At 35.0% G+C, this 17,699-nt stretch overlaps 2 protein-coding genes across 4 annotated transcripts in view; both read left to right on the top strand.

The window, feature by feature from the left end:
• LOC116172249 (E3 ubiquitin-protein ligase MIB1-like) overlaps positions 1-17,699 on the top strand; it is a 462,793-nt gene that overhangs the window by 344,686 nt on the left and 100,408 nt on the right. The gene's annotated exons all lie outside the window — the stretch shown is intronic.
• Positions 1-17,699, top strand: part of LOC116172252 (cyclic AMP response element-binding protein A) — a 64,308-nt gene that overhangs the window by 36,036 nt on the left and 10,573 nt on the right. The window contains exon 2 of one of the 3 annotated variants that reach the window (XM_031489425.1): positions 1,628-1,663. The exons of 1 other annotated variant lie outside the window; for it this stretch is intronic. In XM_031489425.1, coding sequence (XP_031345285.1) covers positions 1,628-1,663 — 36 coding nt within the window. Of the gene's footprint in view, positions 1-1,611; positions 1,664-17,699 lie in introns of those variants that run through there. One more of the 3 variants, XM_031489428.1, reaches the window with a different exon arrangement.

The following is a 17,699-nucleotide window of genomic DNA, read 5'->3' as shown; positions in this document are numbered from 1 at the left end:
GAATTCCACGAAACCATATGTCTATTTTAGATCGTTGCATCTGCAAAATAAATACATCTATTGAATTATCAGTACTAGTAACGGAGCTGAAGTATTCCTGCACTATGACCTGTAAGGCGTTGTTTTACGCTGTTGATCAAGTACAAAGGCCCATACAACCATAACAAATAAGCGACAAACCTTTTCAACTTCGAATGTTCACGCGCTGACGCATTTTGAACATGGTCGTATTATGGTCCAATTTCACTAACGATGAAAAAGACTAATCAATGATTAAAAATATTAGAATCTTATCGTATAATCAAAGGTGGCTAACATTGTAATATATTTTATTTGTTACTCAGTTGCAAACGTTAGATTAACAAGACAAAACGCAAACGGATAAACGTCATGTTTAAACGCTACTGACTTGTAAAACTACTGACTTGTAAAACTGACAGCTGACCTGTAAAAATTTTACAAGTTAGTAATCTAGTAATTTCATTGGCCAGAATTAATGCGAAGTCTCTGTTACATGGATAATATGATATTTTAGACATTTCTTCGAGATCAATTTAAGAACTAATTATTTACGTTTACAAATGAGTAACAAATAAAATATTGTACATTATACGCCAGGTAATAGTTTTTACTGGCTCTAGGAGATGACAAGCTCGCCTAACGGCTCGCTAGTCAACTTCTCCTATCGCCAGTAAAAACTCACTTACCTGGCTAATAATGTAAAATACTATAACTTAGACCATATAGTACATGGACTGCTATTAGCCCTATGCTTTTAATACAAAATGGGCGGTCACGGATAGAGGGCACTGTAGTCGTGGGTATGTGAATCTCAGGGTAAACTAAAGTCGTATGAACACCACTCGGATTGCGTAAAGAGTAGTTTTTATGGTAACCGCGTAGTACGGGAAACTTTAAATACTTCTGATTATTTTCTATACGTCCACAAGTAAGAATAGGTTTGCTTTTTTGCCATATCTAAGGAATTAATTAATTGACGTTTGTTAATTTATAGGTTGACAGTCTCACATCGTGTCTCATCGGACAATTTTGGACAGACTTGTTTACCCTGAAACGCACATAACCAGGCAATGTCCTTGACCATATTTTAGTTACAATTAGCAGTCCATGTACTATATGGTCTAAGATATTAAATCATTGACCAACCTGTGAAACAGGGGATTAGACGTTTATTAATAATAACAATTGATAGATAGAAAATTAATAACAAAGTAAAAGGGCAAGTTGTAACGACCCTTTTCCGTTATGTTTTTTGATTACATCACTTGTGCACTTCCTATTTGGTATTATTTCTACTTTCTCCTATAGATATTTATTAAGTACCTACCTAAGTAGGTATTGCTTAAAAATAGTTCTGTGAAATGTTAAATTAGTTATTTCATGTGAAACATGATTTGCGTTGAGTAAATAATTTATTATTACACGACTATAGCAGTATAATTTAAAATTCGAACGATTATTTTTAATTTCTTATTCAAGTCGAAAAACGGGAGTAATATTGTTAACTTGTCATGTTCGGGGACAAATCTGATATAAATGTGCTAATCACCTACACATAATTAATACAATTCGTCTTATTTATATATATATATTTGTTTTGTTTTAGGTAAGTGAACTTTTAAGAACCCACTCCGTACGGTTGGTAAGTTTACATAGTGTTCTGTTCGTGTTCCACTTTAATGCTTCCTACATTCATTAAACTAGAACGCCGACGAACTTTGTTTAATTTCATTCTTTTTTAATTTATTAATTTGCAGGAATTTGCGTACTTGGAAAAATATACTTTCATAATCTGCTATTTGTGTATTAACAAAAAGGTATCGTCCCTTTTGCTGATTCATGCCTAATTAGCATATCGACTCTCAATTTCTTTTATTTTTTAACTAATCAAACCTATCTCGTTACAAAAAGAGAAACTTACCTAAAGAGAAATTAAAACCACAACGAGCGGTGGAGTAAACGAAATTAAAATGTACCTACTGATAGAAGCCATGTCACAGCAATCTGCAAATTATCTCTTGAATAATTGGCGAAATTTAGAGCGACAATTTATGGGAAATTTCTAATTTCACTTTTTTTATTATTTTCTGCCACTACGCGTGTTCCCCGCGAATTTCTACAATGACATTTTTGCATCAGTTTCGAAAGGATTAGGAAATTTTCCTCCTGAATATAATTGTTGAGCTTTCTATTTGTGCTGCAAATTTCATTCATTCTTTTTCTGCGCACAAAGCGTAGGTGCAAGCAAATCAACACCAATTCTACGGTTTTAATTGTAGAAATGTCAACTTTCGCTATTGTTGTATTTTGAGTGCTCTTGCTGTATGTATTTTCTATTGCATTTATTTATATGGATCGCAAATGGTGACAATTAAGTCGTTAAAGTAGTAAATCAGTTATTTAAACAACGGTACATGTTCCTAATACGAATTTTAAATAAACATCAGTAGGTATTTATTTTGTTTGATACTGTGAACATTAAGAATACTAGTTACATGTTTAACAGTAAATTACGTTCTTATTATTTAAAATAGTTAGAAGTTGTTTGTTTTATTGATTTTGAAGACATAGGAAATGACAGTATTCCCGTCTAATACGAACCAATGGCTTAAGTAAACTAATACAGAGGTGTTCACTTAGGTATTTTTATAGTGATCGATTATCCTTTCTTAGATTGTAAAGTAGTATATATCGTTAAGAGAAATGGACGGGTAACTTAAAAGTAGAAAGTCTCTCCAACGTACTGAATTATGAACAAGAGCCACTCGGGTAACACTCTGCAAAAGTATAGGTATGCCATAATATTATACTTTGGCAAAAAGTAATAAAATGCACTTATTATCAGCTATTATGGTCGCTTGTGCAATACATCATAAGATTTATAATGCTAAATCGATAATGGTAAAATATTCGCTTCCCTAATTACTTTAGAGCCAAATTACACAGGGTGGACATATTGTCTGTAACACTGAACAATACCTAGTGAATATATCATCAAAACAACATTTTTTAAAGCAGGTTTTATAAAAATGTTGCTATCAATCTACGTAGTTTAAATTTGTAGTCAGTGGCGTACGTCTGCGTTGTACAGGGGGGGCATATTTTTTAAATAGCAGCCAATACTTATTGCTATATAATTTTTAAAGAGCACACCTTTTATGCTGCTATATCAAAAAAAAGTGCCCTCTTAACATAATATGTAACGAAAACTAGTAGCCTTTAAAAAAAATATGCCCTGCTTGACCACGGAGAAGTACGCCACTGACCACAAATTTAAAACACATTGATTGATAACAAACTTTTTAAAATGTTGGCCACGATTTGCTTCTTAAAAAAATGTTGTTTTGTTCCAGACAAAATTTCCTCCCTGTATTTGGATTTTTGTAAAGAAAACAATTAAAAAATGTTTCCGAAATTGGAATTTTCACTTACAGGAGTTGCAGCTTGGCCTTGATTTCGTGGTTCTATTTCGAACCAATAATTAAATATCATAAATAACTTCCGCATTTAATTAAAACAACAATTAATCGCTGACAGTAACTTGTGCGGTTATGCACTTACGATATTTTATCATGAAATGTGATCTTCAGGGTAGGCGATTTCTTTACGTTTTGAATTATTTGAATCAGTCGAGGTTAGTAACTTTACTTATAATTACAGTAATCTATATTTATTTTTTATCGCACATTTTGTTTGAAGCTTTCTGTTTCCCAAATCGTCCGTTCCACCCCATGACATAGCTGGTTTTGCATGCACGAGGAAAGGAACCGCAACAATTTTATTTAAAGACAATCAGATGTTACGACCGTATTATTTCAAGAACTCATAAGGCATAATTTTATTCCTTATATGTATTCCGGGCAAGTGGATTTATCTTGTAATGAAGGCGTACCGGTACCAACTTTTTATTCTCACTATTGTGCGCCTACATAGTAAAATCAGTTGTGGAAAGGTTACAATTTATAATTTTTTAATGCAATCATCCTTCAAATGCGTTTTTTTAAATATTTCAATAGCTTTTTAATGTACATATTTTCATCAATAACATACAAAGAATTATTTGAAAAAAGTATTTACAATTTACCCATCGCACACAACTCCTGGAAAACGGAAAATTTATAGGGATTTACGCACAATTAGCGCGTTGTTTGCTGGTGCACCATCCAAATCGAATGCAATGTCAGTATCTGCACAAAAACTAAAAAATAAAATTTTTAATTAAAAAAAGTTGCGTGTTTTCCATTATTGAAACTGGTTGGAAACGAGTTCACCAACAAATATAAATTTGAGCACATACAATTGGTAGAAAAAGATAATTTTTTAGTTCTTGCCTATCAAAACCATTAATTAGATCTTTTTGCTGGTAAAATCGAAAAGGGCGTACGTAAAAATCTGGGCGTGCGAATACGTGCCCAAACGAAACATTTTGGTCGCTTGGTTTATTTGGAAGATCGTACCTGCTTAATTGTTACACCCTATATACTTTTATATATCGAAATTTTGTACGTCTTATTTATGTATTTATTTATTACTTAGGTTTTTTAAGAATTAAATAAATGTGCTACTGTTTGCGTTTTGTCCATCCGTCTGTCGTCCGTCCAGAGCCACTTCTGCCGTTTTGAATTACTTTTAGGTGAATTTTCTAAGAGGCCTTGAATTTTTTACACTAGGTAGACTACACTTTGAATGTGTGATAGACGGCGGCCTTCAAATTGTCTTAGGCCGTTGTTGATGCAAAAACTTTAGGAGCGAATATCTCGAAAACGTATCTATTGGTGAAGTCGAAGCGAATATCTTGAAAACGAAGTGTCGAAAGAAGGTACTCATAAAGGGAAAGTGGAACATCTGGGCGAGACACGTCTACTGGTGACAAAACGCAAACAATAGCACATTTTTTTAATTCTTAAAAAATGTGCTTTATCTGCACAAGAGTTGTGCACTTCTTAATCGTAGCTCAATTTGAACGTTGAGCATGTAATTATTTTCCGTAAATAGTCACTAACAGAGTTTAGCTGGTAAAAATTGTGATGGATTTATTTTTCAATTTAACTGCAAAGAAAAAGCATCCGATATAACGTAATTTATTGATTTTGCGTTGTAATTTCAGCTGTATTACCACGCAATGAACTATTCAGAATGTGAAGCATCGTATTTAATTATGTCAGGTTTTAATTGGTTTTAAAATTGAATTATTTTACCTGTGTCGTGCTGTATTCATACGTGCCAAAGGCGTACAAAGATTATTTAATTCTATTGCTATTGGCGTACAAGGTGGGGTTAGTTAAATACCAGGTATCGAATGAAATTAAGATGAATGCCATTTGCGTATACACGTCATTAAGGCATCGTTAAGGGAGTGTCGTTAGCGAGAGAAAATTGCAAATGTATCATAATTCCTAAAATTTACTGAAGTCTCATGTTCAATTACGTTTAGTTTTGTTTATCCGCGTCCAAAGTTCATTTCAAGTGCTTTCAAAATTTTAGAATTTAAGAGGTTTGTTCACAAATATTATACAGTGTCTAAGTTTGGACACTGTCGATTATCCAGCTAAGACAATATACAAGGCAAAAAGTTTTATACAAAAGATTTGAGGTGCTTGTCTACTAGGCAGTAGTAATTTTAAATATACAGGGTTGGTCATAAAGGCGTGGCACACCAATATTGCATTTGTTTAAATGGTACACCCTGTATATTATTCGACATTTCAATTCTTCTCTCAATTTTGAGGGTAATTTGTAAATGTAACAGTTTCCGAGTTATCGAGTTTTTAAAATAAAATGTATTGAATAGAACAAAAATTAATGACATGACGAATTTCTTTTGAAAACATTCTGTGGTTCTGAAAAGAACCGTTTGTGAAGTTTGTTATGATTGTTTGGAATTATTGATTATTGTTTTTTGTTCAATTATTAATGAATTTTAAAATAATAGCGTTTATCTTCAAAACTCGATAACCCGGGAACGAGATGCATTATGCTCGATTGTGCTTATTACAAATTTTGCTAAAAATTGAGAGAAGAGAAACATTGAATAATATACAGGGTGTTCCATTTAAAGAAATGCAATTTTGGTGTGCCGCCCTGTATATATATAAAATTATTACTGCCCAGCAGACATTAAAGAACCCCAAAACTTGTATAAAACATACTTCGATACCTTGCATATTTTCCCCAATAATCGGCCGTGTCCAAACTTATCAGCGACCCTGTATAAACGTTTTCTGATTGTTTTCAATTAAGATGGAATGACTGAACATATATACCGAGATATATACAGAGTGCGTTTTTTTCCATGGGGATCTCCTAAAACCATAACAGATACAAAGTCGCTTGAATGGGAAAAGTTATGCAGTATGTTATGCTGTTGAATTGTCTCTTTCATTGTTTCTTGTAGCTCTTTTTACCTATTTTAGCTTGTTGTATTTTAGGGTTGTCCCAATTTAAATAGGCCATTATTATTATTTTTGAGAGCCGAGATTTTTGTAAATAATAACTTTTTTTCGTAAAACTTATAATAAAAAGGTTTTCCATACGGTGCCAACTACAGTAAATATACAGTATGTATATTTTTTACTTAAAATGTCATAGAAAAGAGCTCTCCCTTTACTTAGCTTTACATTGAGAGGAGTTTAGATGGTTGTTCTTCGTTAATGATGCGTTAATGACCTTTAAGTAAATAGCACTCATCTTAATTTCGTTTAGCACTCTGTATTTCACCAACGCTACCTTGTACGGTAATAGCACTAAATAATCTCTGTACACACATACGATGGTGGCACTAATTCATGCTACCCAATTAAGAAAAAATTCTGGTATAGATAAAAATCCTTTAGTGAGTCCAAAGCTTGGTGAAGATCACAGTATGCAAAATTGCAAAATTTTGAGAGCTTTATTAGATAAGTAGTCCCGCTACCAGTGTAATGCATATATTCGAAAATATAAGGATGATTCTATGTAATGTATCAGATAGTTATAATTTTCAAATTAACGCTGGACACAATAGGAGTGTAAAATAAATTATGTTGTTAATTGTCAAATAATATAAATTAATCGTATGTAAATAAATTCTTTTGCCATTATTTTGCCTGTTTAATCTGTGGCAACATTTCAACCGCTCGTGGTTTTCTTTTCATAAATTTAGATATTCAAAACCACAGAGCGTGCAATTTACATGAACTTAAAGCATTCGCACTGTTTATTAACTTTCCTGTCCAAAAAATAATTTATCATTTTCCTTGTGTAGGTAGGTAGACTCATGTTATTTATCGAATATCCACCCAATCAGTTTGATAACTGTAATTATTGATTACGCGCCTGTAATTGATTTTGTGTGGCCTCTGAACACTTACACGGTGCCTTTAATATTCTCGTACTGATGCCTTATTCGTGCCTGTGCGTCACACTGGAGAAAGTAAACAGGCGTATGCTATTTTTAAAGAAAAAAAAACAACACTTCAACTAATATGTCAAAAACAAGTGGGTGGTGGTTTTACGTACAAAAGGGTTACCACCCACCCATTTTCGGATCGAAATCCTACGCGACAGGGCAAAATAATCGGAACGTGAATTCAAATTATACCGGACCAAAAAGGCTTTGATGCATAAAAGGATTGATAAAGTATTAAATTAATATTAAATGGGCCATATCAAAAGAAAACTAAAAATGAATGCTTTATCATAATTGAAAAGTGTCTTACAGCGAATTTGTGATACATAATAGTAAATACCAACAAATTTTCGCTAGTTAGGTACACCACTGAAACTTATATGTGACTAAGGTTCACAGCACGGTCGAGAGTCTAGACTGTGGTTCAAAGGCTGTCTCACATCTGGAAACGTTGGTCCATACTGTAACTGAGTGATTATCGAAAATAGTCTGCCACTCTCCCACACAGTAGGTACCTAATGTTTTTGTTGAATGATGGCTTGATACCTGTTGTATATTTCTCCATTACTTCTGGTCCAGTCCCTAAGTGAAGGCACGGGGTCAGCTTGGTCAATGCTCGCTTGGCCAAAAGAATTACAATTTAGTATAACTCCATTCATATAAAAGTAGAAACGAAGGACATATTTCGCCAAAATTTCGCAAACTCTTTTTTTATATCTTGCATATTTTTCAAAAACGACTTAAATCTGCAAAATATTTAATTTGTTATATCAAACTGTATGTACAAAGAACTTGTTTGCATAATTCAAAAATTGATAGATATGTGGAACTGCGGAAAACAATCTTCGTACATACTCTGCAGTAAAAGCATTCTCCGATAACGTAATGCTTATTTAGCGTATTAAATGTTCACAACTAACACGACTAAATAACGACAAAAATTGGGGTTAAAGGAGCATGTCATTGGACTATGATACAGACTACAATAATCAAAGAAAAATTATAATAGCAAAGTACTTATCCGACTACTACTACCACAAATATTTCACGTGCAGCAACCGAGTTGTGTTGTCTAAAATAAGAACTACAAACTAGATTGTAAATATAACCTTTGACCTAAGAAACATCAATAATGGATTAATAATACTTATGGCCTGCAAATTAGTTTCTATTTTCTAGAAAAAGGACAGCAGTGTTATAGGTCGTCTGGGATTTTAAAGAAAATCCCTTTTCTTTATGTAAATAGTGATTTCTATTTTGTAGAGTAGACGTCATTACGAACAATTGACATGGAAATTGCAACGCCAAGAAGGCATTGGACTACACAAAGGTAGTAAGTGAATAAATTTCAAAAAGAAAATATGAACCCAATTTTTAATGTGTTGTCCCTCTCCCATTGGTTTCACTATTTGATCCTTCGTGGCATCGATTCTATGTCTCCAGGTATTGTGTTAAGCAATCTGGCAATTCAGGCCGGGGTTATTCCAGAATCTCGACAGTAACTCATTTTTGATCGGCCGTTATTAACTTTTGTTCTATCGCCACTCCAACCATTAAACATTTACCTAAAAAGATGATTCACATTTTGCATTTGACGAAAAACGCGATGATTTAATTCCATTACAATACTGAATAACATACTCAAAAAGATGTTCAGCCAAAAGGGAACTCTATTACAAAAATTGTTGACTAAAAATATCCAAAAAAATCTCTCTCATTACCGTAGCCGTCTAAATCAGAATCTTTAATTACCTCTATTCATAGACCGCTTAGTTGTGACTTAAAGCAAACTATTTGAAACAGATTTCCATTGACCTAAACCGAAATTTTAGAAGGGCGATCCCCTCATCAGAGGAGGGGGTGAGAAACTCTTAATACTGCATTTTTTTGTTTTTGGCGTTTTACAGGAAAACCGGTAAGTCGGTTACACAGCTTAAGCTTGTTCCACAATTGACGCAAACGTAAACGCCAACGGAAACGCAAACGGTAACGTGAACATGAACAAATTCGCAGTCTCACAATTAACGTTACGCTCCTGGAGTGTTAAGTTTTGTCACGGAATATTTTGTTTATTAAAATGTGTTCTGTGGTAGTTGAACTAACCTAAAAAATGGCAACAAACGGATAATCATGCAATACTTCGTACAAAAATAATTAAGTTTGGTCTTTTAAAGGTTATGTGGCTGGATCGCAAGCGCGCGCATGTTTAAAACGCCAACGGGAACGGGAAAGATAAAAGTTGACCAATTGTCGCGTTTGTTTCACGTTTTCACGTTCCCGTTGCGTTATATGTGAATGGAAATAGTAAATATTCATGTTTTAATTAAATGCTCACGTTCGCGTTAGCGTTCACGTTGGCGTCAATTGTGAGACAGGCTTTACATTTGATAACCAATTTATAGATGAAATCTATTTACATAACACTAACAAATTAAATAAAAGTGAGAGTCTGTACAGGGTGCGCCATCTAATTCATATTCTTGATAAAAGTGCCCTGCTCACGGTGTACCATGCAATAGTATTCCCACATATGACGTTTAATATTATAGCGTGGGGGAATTCCTCTGAAATATCTAGAGCGTTTGTAGCTCAAAAAAGGATTATTCGCCTTATGTTTAAACTTAAGCCACTAGAATCCTGCAAACCCACATTCAAAAACCAAAAATTGTTAACACTTCCGTCTGTATATGTATATAGGTTATGTATATTTGTATACCACAATATGCATCAGTTCACCACACTAAGCTCCTACCACACTTACTTTACAAGAAAAGGTGCATCCCTGTCCATTCCTAAGCATAACTGCTAAATACGAAAAAAGTCCCGCATATAGTGGCATTAAGATGTACAACGCGTTGCCTCCTAGTATAACTATGGAAAAGTCACCTCACAGGTTCAAACAAAAATTAAAAGCATTTTTACTGGAGAAAGCGCTATATAAAGTGAGCGATTTTATTGTTTAGTGTTAGTTTACCTACGTGTTTGTGTTTTTACACAAAATTTATGTATCGTTTATGTGACTTTGTCAATATCAATGTTATACCTATTGATCTGCTGACAGCAAATATATATTGTTATTATTATTAGACCTTCCCTATTTCAACAATGAATATCTCCGAGGCCCTCAAATCCGGAGAACGAGGGGGCCAGTTCAAATCATCCTTTTTTGACACAACGGCCCCGGGAATTTGCTCTGTAAAAACTTCATAGTAGCGACTGTTGCGTGGTAAGATGCGCCGTCTTGTTGAAAATAGAAGTTCTCCAAACCATGTTTACGCATTTCCGGACAAACAATGTGCCCCGTCGACGGTTTTTTGCAACTTTGAAAAAAAAATGGTCCAATAATTGTTCTTGAGCGCCTTCTGGCCCAAACAGTAACTTTTTCGTCCTACAATGGTGTTTCGTGAGGGCCGTGTGGATTCTCTGTTCTCCAAATTCTACAGTTTTGTTTACTGACCCCGCCAAATGTGAAATGAGCTTCGTCCGTCATCAAAATTCTGTCTCAAAAGTCAGACTCGGCATCGATCATTCTTGCGATAGAATTCCCATATTCAAGGTGACGGGGTTTGTCCGTTTGCCACAATCTTTGCGGAAGTTGCATTTTGTATGGAAAAAGATGGAGTCCTTCCCTCTTGTTCTGGACCCTCGACAGGCTCGCGCCCAATTACAGAGTGACCCGCATAATGCTTTTCAGAGGTGCTTCTGCAGAAGGTCTTAAGTTGTTCTATACTACTCCGGTATTTACCTTACCAATTAGGAAAACTTCAGGAAAACCTAATTCGGAGTAGCCGGCAGGCTGGTCTAAGGTAATTCTCATCTCTGCCACAGATGAAAAATTCACCTCAACCCAGGTTCGAACACCCTATCTCCGGATTTATAGTCCAACGTTCTACCACATCATAAAGCGTTTTAGAGGTGTTCCTGAGAACGATGGCGATACGACAAACTTGGATTTTCGGCAACACTCTCTTTAACCGTTTCAACAATTTCATTGGAGCGTCGCGGACGCTTGTCGAAAAGGATGCTGGCGAGTAGCTGCAGACCCCTATTCAAAGAAATGTTTAGTCAAATTATGAATTGCCTTGCCAGAAGGCGCCGAATGTCACAGTTGAACGATTGAATGACGTTTCAGAATCTTGCTCATCTGTCAAAATCCAGATCTAGATGGCGCAAGTACATTATTTATATTTATCCAACACCTCTATGTTATCCAGTCATTATCATGACGAAATTAAACGAGTAAGGTATAATATAACCCACTAATGAGTTATGGACGTAAAATAACTCACTAGCAAGATAAAGTACAGGAACCATAAGTAAATCCATATAAATTTTCTGACTAAATTTTTTTTTGTTTATTATTCCCCATAGCAACGAATTATTGCTTTTGTATTCCATGCACTCTAGCTTTTCGCGGAACACGCAGTTTTTAAGATTTCCACGTTTTAAACCAGCTTGAGGAGGTGTTGGATAAAGTTTTGTATGGTGCACGTGTGTTAATTACAAATAAGTCACTTGAGAAAATAACCCCACTCGGCCTGACGGCCTCGTGGGCTTACTTTTTTCTCGCGTGACTTATTTGTAATATAACACACTTATACCATAAATAACTATTCTTCATCAAAATCATAGAACAACAAACTATCAAAATCGATATATGCTCATCTTTATTTGACAATAGAGACATGAAAATACTTGCATATAAGTCGTGCAGAACTCTGCAATTCTTACACAAAAAGGTACACTCTAATTTAAGGATTTACATGTACATTTTACAGAAGAATATCTTCGTTGTAGCTGCATTTAGTCAATTCTTCGATTGCTTAATAAACTGCTGACTTGGTAGTCATATTTTTGAAGTGAAGTACAGTTTTTGAATGATATGCAAAAAAATCAACTCAAAATATGGTCAACTCAAAGATTGCTGTTAGAATTCCTCCTTCCAATGTTCGTCTTGGTGCAATAGTTCGAACTACGGCAATGCGAGTGGAGGGGGGGGGGAGGGGGGCGTACCTTTTTTAGTCAAAAATATTTTATAATAGAGTTCTCTTTTGGCTGAACATCTTTTTGAATAAAATATTTAGTGTTTTGGTGAAATCAAATCATCCTCAAAGGCGTTTTTGTCAAATGTAAAAATGGTAATCAACTTTGCGGTTTCGTTGTAGTGGTTAGAATGGCGATAGAACAAAAGTTTATACACCTAATCGATAGAGCATTTTATGTTCTACAAAAAGGTAACTACGCCTTTTTTGATAAAGGGTGTAGTTTTCCTGTAAAATGCCAAAAACTAAAAAAATGCACCTTTGCTGACCCTCCCTTGCCAGAGGGGGGCGAATGGCTCCCCTTCTAAGTTTGCTTTGGTTCAATATACAATTGTGCAAAGTGGCTTGCTTCAATCATCAAACCATTGAAATTAAAGGCTAAGGAAGGATATAACATATAACGTACGCTGGTTCGGATCCAAGTAGGCTTCTCAATATGGCCGACTCATGTTATACCTATTTCTGCATCAAACACCCTCCTATAATCGTATTTTTCGGCTTGTAGGGCTAGGACTAGAGGGCATTATTTTAAATTAAATATCGCGTACCTAATACTAAAAAAATTGACGTTTAACAGCTTGAAAATTGAATAGTAACGTGTGATACATCATTTCAATAAAAAAACAATTCTTCATTAAAAATCTTAAAATACAATTTGTTGGTCATCGGAAAAAAATTAGTTGTATGCAGTTGAATTGAAAACCACATGCATACCTAAAAACCAAGAAAAAGCCGTTATATCCATTTCTGTGCCTTCCAGTTTGTTGAGTTTTGGGAAAAATATGTTTATACTTGACATCCTTGCGTAAAAAGTTTAATTATACACATATAGTCCATACTTCGGGATGCTATACGCGAAATGCTCACGATATTTGATTTCAAAGAAATATTCTTGTATATTGCTAAATGTGAAAATAAAACCCGCAACGATTAGTCCTTGGCCTGACATACAACTTTTAGGAAGTCATCAACCCGTTCATTTTAGTATTGCAGCTCATTTGTATGGATTGGGTAATGTATTGCAAACGTGATACGAAAAAACATCGCACATATGTTGAGCTACTGACTGCTAACAGAATTTTTCTAATGGAAATTTGATGCGGGAACACTACTAATTGTTTGTTTATGCTTTTGTTATGATTTTTTATTTGCATTATTTATCTTCTGCCAGATTTATCCGAAGTTTATGTGTCCATAAAGCTTCAGAGGAGGGGTACGAGTAATGGAGAATAAATATATGTGGGCTATTCGTAAAATATCGCCTCTTTTCTCTCGTGAAACAAGACTGTTCACTTTTGATACAAAATTGTTCGGCTTCAAGACTATTTATTTTACTTACATCCTGGTATTATTTTAAAAGTCACTCAATTGAATGTCTAGTTAGGATACTTTAAGTTAAGGTAAGTAAAACGACTACCTACTTATTAAAATTTCAAATTCATGCAATGGATAAATCAAAATTGCTATTGAACAGAATCCCATTATGCGTGTCCTCCAGACAGAATTTGCGAATATGTACTTCCTAAGCAATGAATATTTTAATGTCATTTCGGTTCCTTCAAGAAACTCATTCGTCGAATCACATTATGCTAAGCCAAATTGTTAAATTACTATACACTGATTTCCTCCCCGTAAATAGTTTTATTAGCGCTGAGCGTACATTTACAAAGCACACTAAATACAAATGGCATTGAAAAGCTAAGAGCAATGTGAAGGTTTAAAAATCGCAATAGCGTGGTGAACTTGCGGCCATTGACTTAAGAGGCCACCTAGGAAGTACTTATATCACATACCATCATACCTTACCTCTTCGTACTGCTACCATTTTGGCTTCAATTCCCATCACTCTATTAAGTTAATGTGAATAATGATTATGCATTTTCGGCTAACTTTCGATATTCACTTAAGGAAAAAATTACATGGCTTATGGCTATTTTCGTTAATGTGGCGAATAATTACGCGAACTTTAACTAGGAATTAATGAGCCATGAGATAATGCAGGTTGGTTATAATTTTCTCGTCAAGACGTAAACGTTATGAAATGCTAATTCGATTGATTCGGCCGACACAAGATGTTCTAATCACAATTTGTATTGAAGTTACGTGATTTTGGCACACTGCGAATTTTTTTGCGAAGTCGTACTAAACCTGCCGCTTTGAAAACTGGTTTCAAGATTTCACTTTTTCTGTTGAAGCAACATGATGGGTGAATATATTCCCAGAGAATTCCTGATGGGAATTCCCAATGACTTCCCGGAAATGCCCAGAGACTACCCTACCCAATATTTTCCATATTCATGATACTTATGGGGGATTTTAATGAAACTTTTGTTTGTGTTTTCAGCCTTAATAGTGTATGTTTTTGCCAAAAGATTTTGACTAAAGTGTAGATAATTTATGTGTGTTCGCTCACCCAGAAAAAAAATCACAGAGCTAAGTCTGGACGAGATCCCATCGTCATCTTTGGACATTTGAAAAGTAGAAAGTTTTAAGTTTTGTTTTAGGCCTAATTACCATGAAATAAAAAGTGAGTATTCGAAAAAAAACAGTTTATATAACGTTTCGTTGAAATTTTCATATACTGTATCTCGTACTGTACTGAAAATATGGATGATTGCCTGTAAGAGAATTCAATTACTACCAAACATCGCTAAAACATTTTTGTTTTAGCACCGCAGATTTTTTGAATAAAAAAGAGATTGGGTCGTGTCGGTAATTTTAGCGTTTTAAACGAGACGGTTATCCTTTCGCACAAACGTACAATTGCTCGTCCGATCGATGGCTTCAGGTCCATCGATTTAAAAGAGAACGGATGGACCGATTACGATGAAATTTTGCAGGTGGATTCTTTATCAAATTTGTAGATCGGAATTCGTGAACTGACAAGGAACGCCAAAAAATAAGGAAGGCCCTTTTGACTCTAGTAAAGGCTTAACGTCATATATAGTGAAAATCAGATGTGCGCATGCGCAAACTGCGCAGTAGCAACTTTTATTTACGGAGATATTTTTTCAAATTTCAAATACTTGTAGATACAGACATAGTATAAATCGAATATCCATATGCGCCGTCTACGCATGGTCAACTGTTTAACCATAAAAAATGTTAGTGTCTCGCTTGTGTCCATAGGTATGTCTACAGTCTACTGTTTTCTGTTGACGAAAAGTGTGTCTTATTTTCATCAATGTGAGTATGTAGTATTAAATTAGTGTATACCTCTTATTGCAGATCAAAAATACTTGAATATAAAGATGACCCACTTTTTGCCTTTTTTGCAAGTTGTTTGAGATTAAAATATTCTTGATGGGACCGAATTTATTTATTAACAAGCCCGATTTCGTCTCCTCATCAGTCAGGCAATTCAGGTATGCGACTAAAATTGGAAGCACAATGAAGGTTCACAGGCTAATTTTTTTGGTTGAGGATCTCAAATATACACACGGTGAATCAGTGGCTCAAGTGAATATGGTGCCTGAATTGATCAGTTGAAGGATAGATATTGTGTCCAGGATTTTCGGGGCATAACCAAATTTGATACGAAGAAGAGAGGACCTTAACCCGCTTAACTGCATTTTCAAACCCTTGACCGCTTGTGTTTATCGAAATTGCTACTGTGCAGTGGACCACCATGTTCGCTTGTATTACTCTCGGCTGTCGAAACATCTACAAACACTTGCTGTCTTAAGTCCTTGACTCTAAAACCTACGAATGTCAGGCAACCCGTCCCCGTTGTCTCTTTGACAACTTTTATCGCTTCTGTAGGACGTAGGACAGAATCTATTGAGGAAATTTTATCCTTCTTCGTTCAATTTTAGAGGTAACTTTCGATGTAGTTGTAGTTTCCAACATGCCGAGCCTAGTAAGGATATCGCTCCATTTTACCGCATCCAAAACTTTGATACGAAAATCTGAGCATGCAACACGACAAGGTCATTCCTGCTCAAAAATCAACTATTGCTTATCAATTTTGTTTGGGAGAAGCAAAAACGCACTAAATTTTAGAGAAAAGCTAAATGTCATTATTTTGAACAGGCGTCTGTGCACAAAGATCACTTTACTGCCACTTCATGCAAAATTATTATAATAGCTTATGCATTGGACGTAATCTTGAATGTAACTAATTGGGCATTGTGAGTTGTGGATTTATTCTATCTATGGTACCATTGCTGAATTACCCTTGCAATACTTCGACGCGCATAACTTCTAGTAAACCGCGTGCGCGTGGTAATATTTTTAAAGCAGATAACCATGAGGTGTTTAAAGTTGCGTCATGATTGCTCAAATTTATTCCTCAATGCAAAACACGTTAGTGATTTGCGTTTCGAATTAACTCGGTTTTACCGTTACATCGCTAACATTCTTAATGTTTCGATTTAAATATTTACCGGATATTTAGCTCATGTTCAAGTTTAAGGAGGTTTATTAAACTTTCATTTGTAAAGTAGTTTTTCTTATTCACTTCTATTACAGCTATTATTGTAAGATTTTATATTGGGCAAAATATTATTAGAACGTTCACTCCAACTGAACAGGAAACGCAGTTTCCTGGACACTTCCTATATGAGATTATATGGACCAACAGTTAATAAGAAAATGTAATTATATAGCGTTAGGATTTTGATTACAATGCGCGTTCTCGATTGGTAGTGAACATGCATTAAGGGTCTTATCGTTTGCTTATTGTTTAACGCTCCCGGATGCGGTGTAATGTCGTTTGTAGCTGCTAGAAAAGACCACGCTCTCCCCTTTAAGAAAACTATTACCTATATGACGATTACTTTTTTCTAACAATCAGTAGCATATCCCTATTCTTGCCTGGCGCTGGGAAGTTGCGTTCTAATGGGCTGTTTTCTGGAACACCGGTGCCATTCTGTACAGGAGAAACACAAATACATTCAGAACTTTTGGAGGAGAAATGTGAGTTCTTACGTTAAATATATAGCTGGTTTTCTTGGTCTCTAAATATGGTGAATACACAATTGGCATTAGGTATAAGTAGTGCTTTTCTCCGCTCCTTTCGATTCCACACAATCTTTACTGCATTTATAGGATCTGCAAAGACATTTAGACTGGACTGGAATGTGTATTGTGATTTTCAATCAACATTTCTACTTGAAAAGACTTAAGATGCACCGACTCCAGGATGCAGAACGTCGTTCTCATATTTGCCCCGGTTTCATTTTCTAATTTTCTCTCGATATCCATGGATTTATCTTCGAACTGCACCCACCTCAAGGGGAACTTCAAAC

This window comes from Photinus pyralis, unplaced genomic scaffold (genome assembly GCF_008802855.1).
Source record: "Photinus pyralis isolate 1611_PpyrPB1 unplaced genomic scaffold, Ppyr1.3 Ppyr1.4_LG5, whole genome shotgun sequence".
NCBI lineage: Eukaryota > Metazoa > Arthropoda > Insecta > Coleoptera > Lampyridae > Photinus > Photinus pyralis.
Note: the sequence above shows the minus strand (reverse complement) of the source record. Positions and strands in the feature narration are given on the sequence as shown.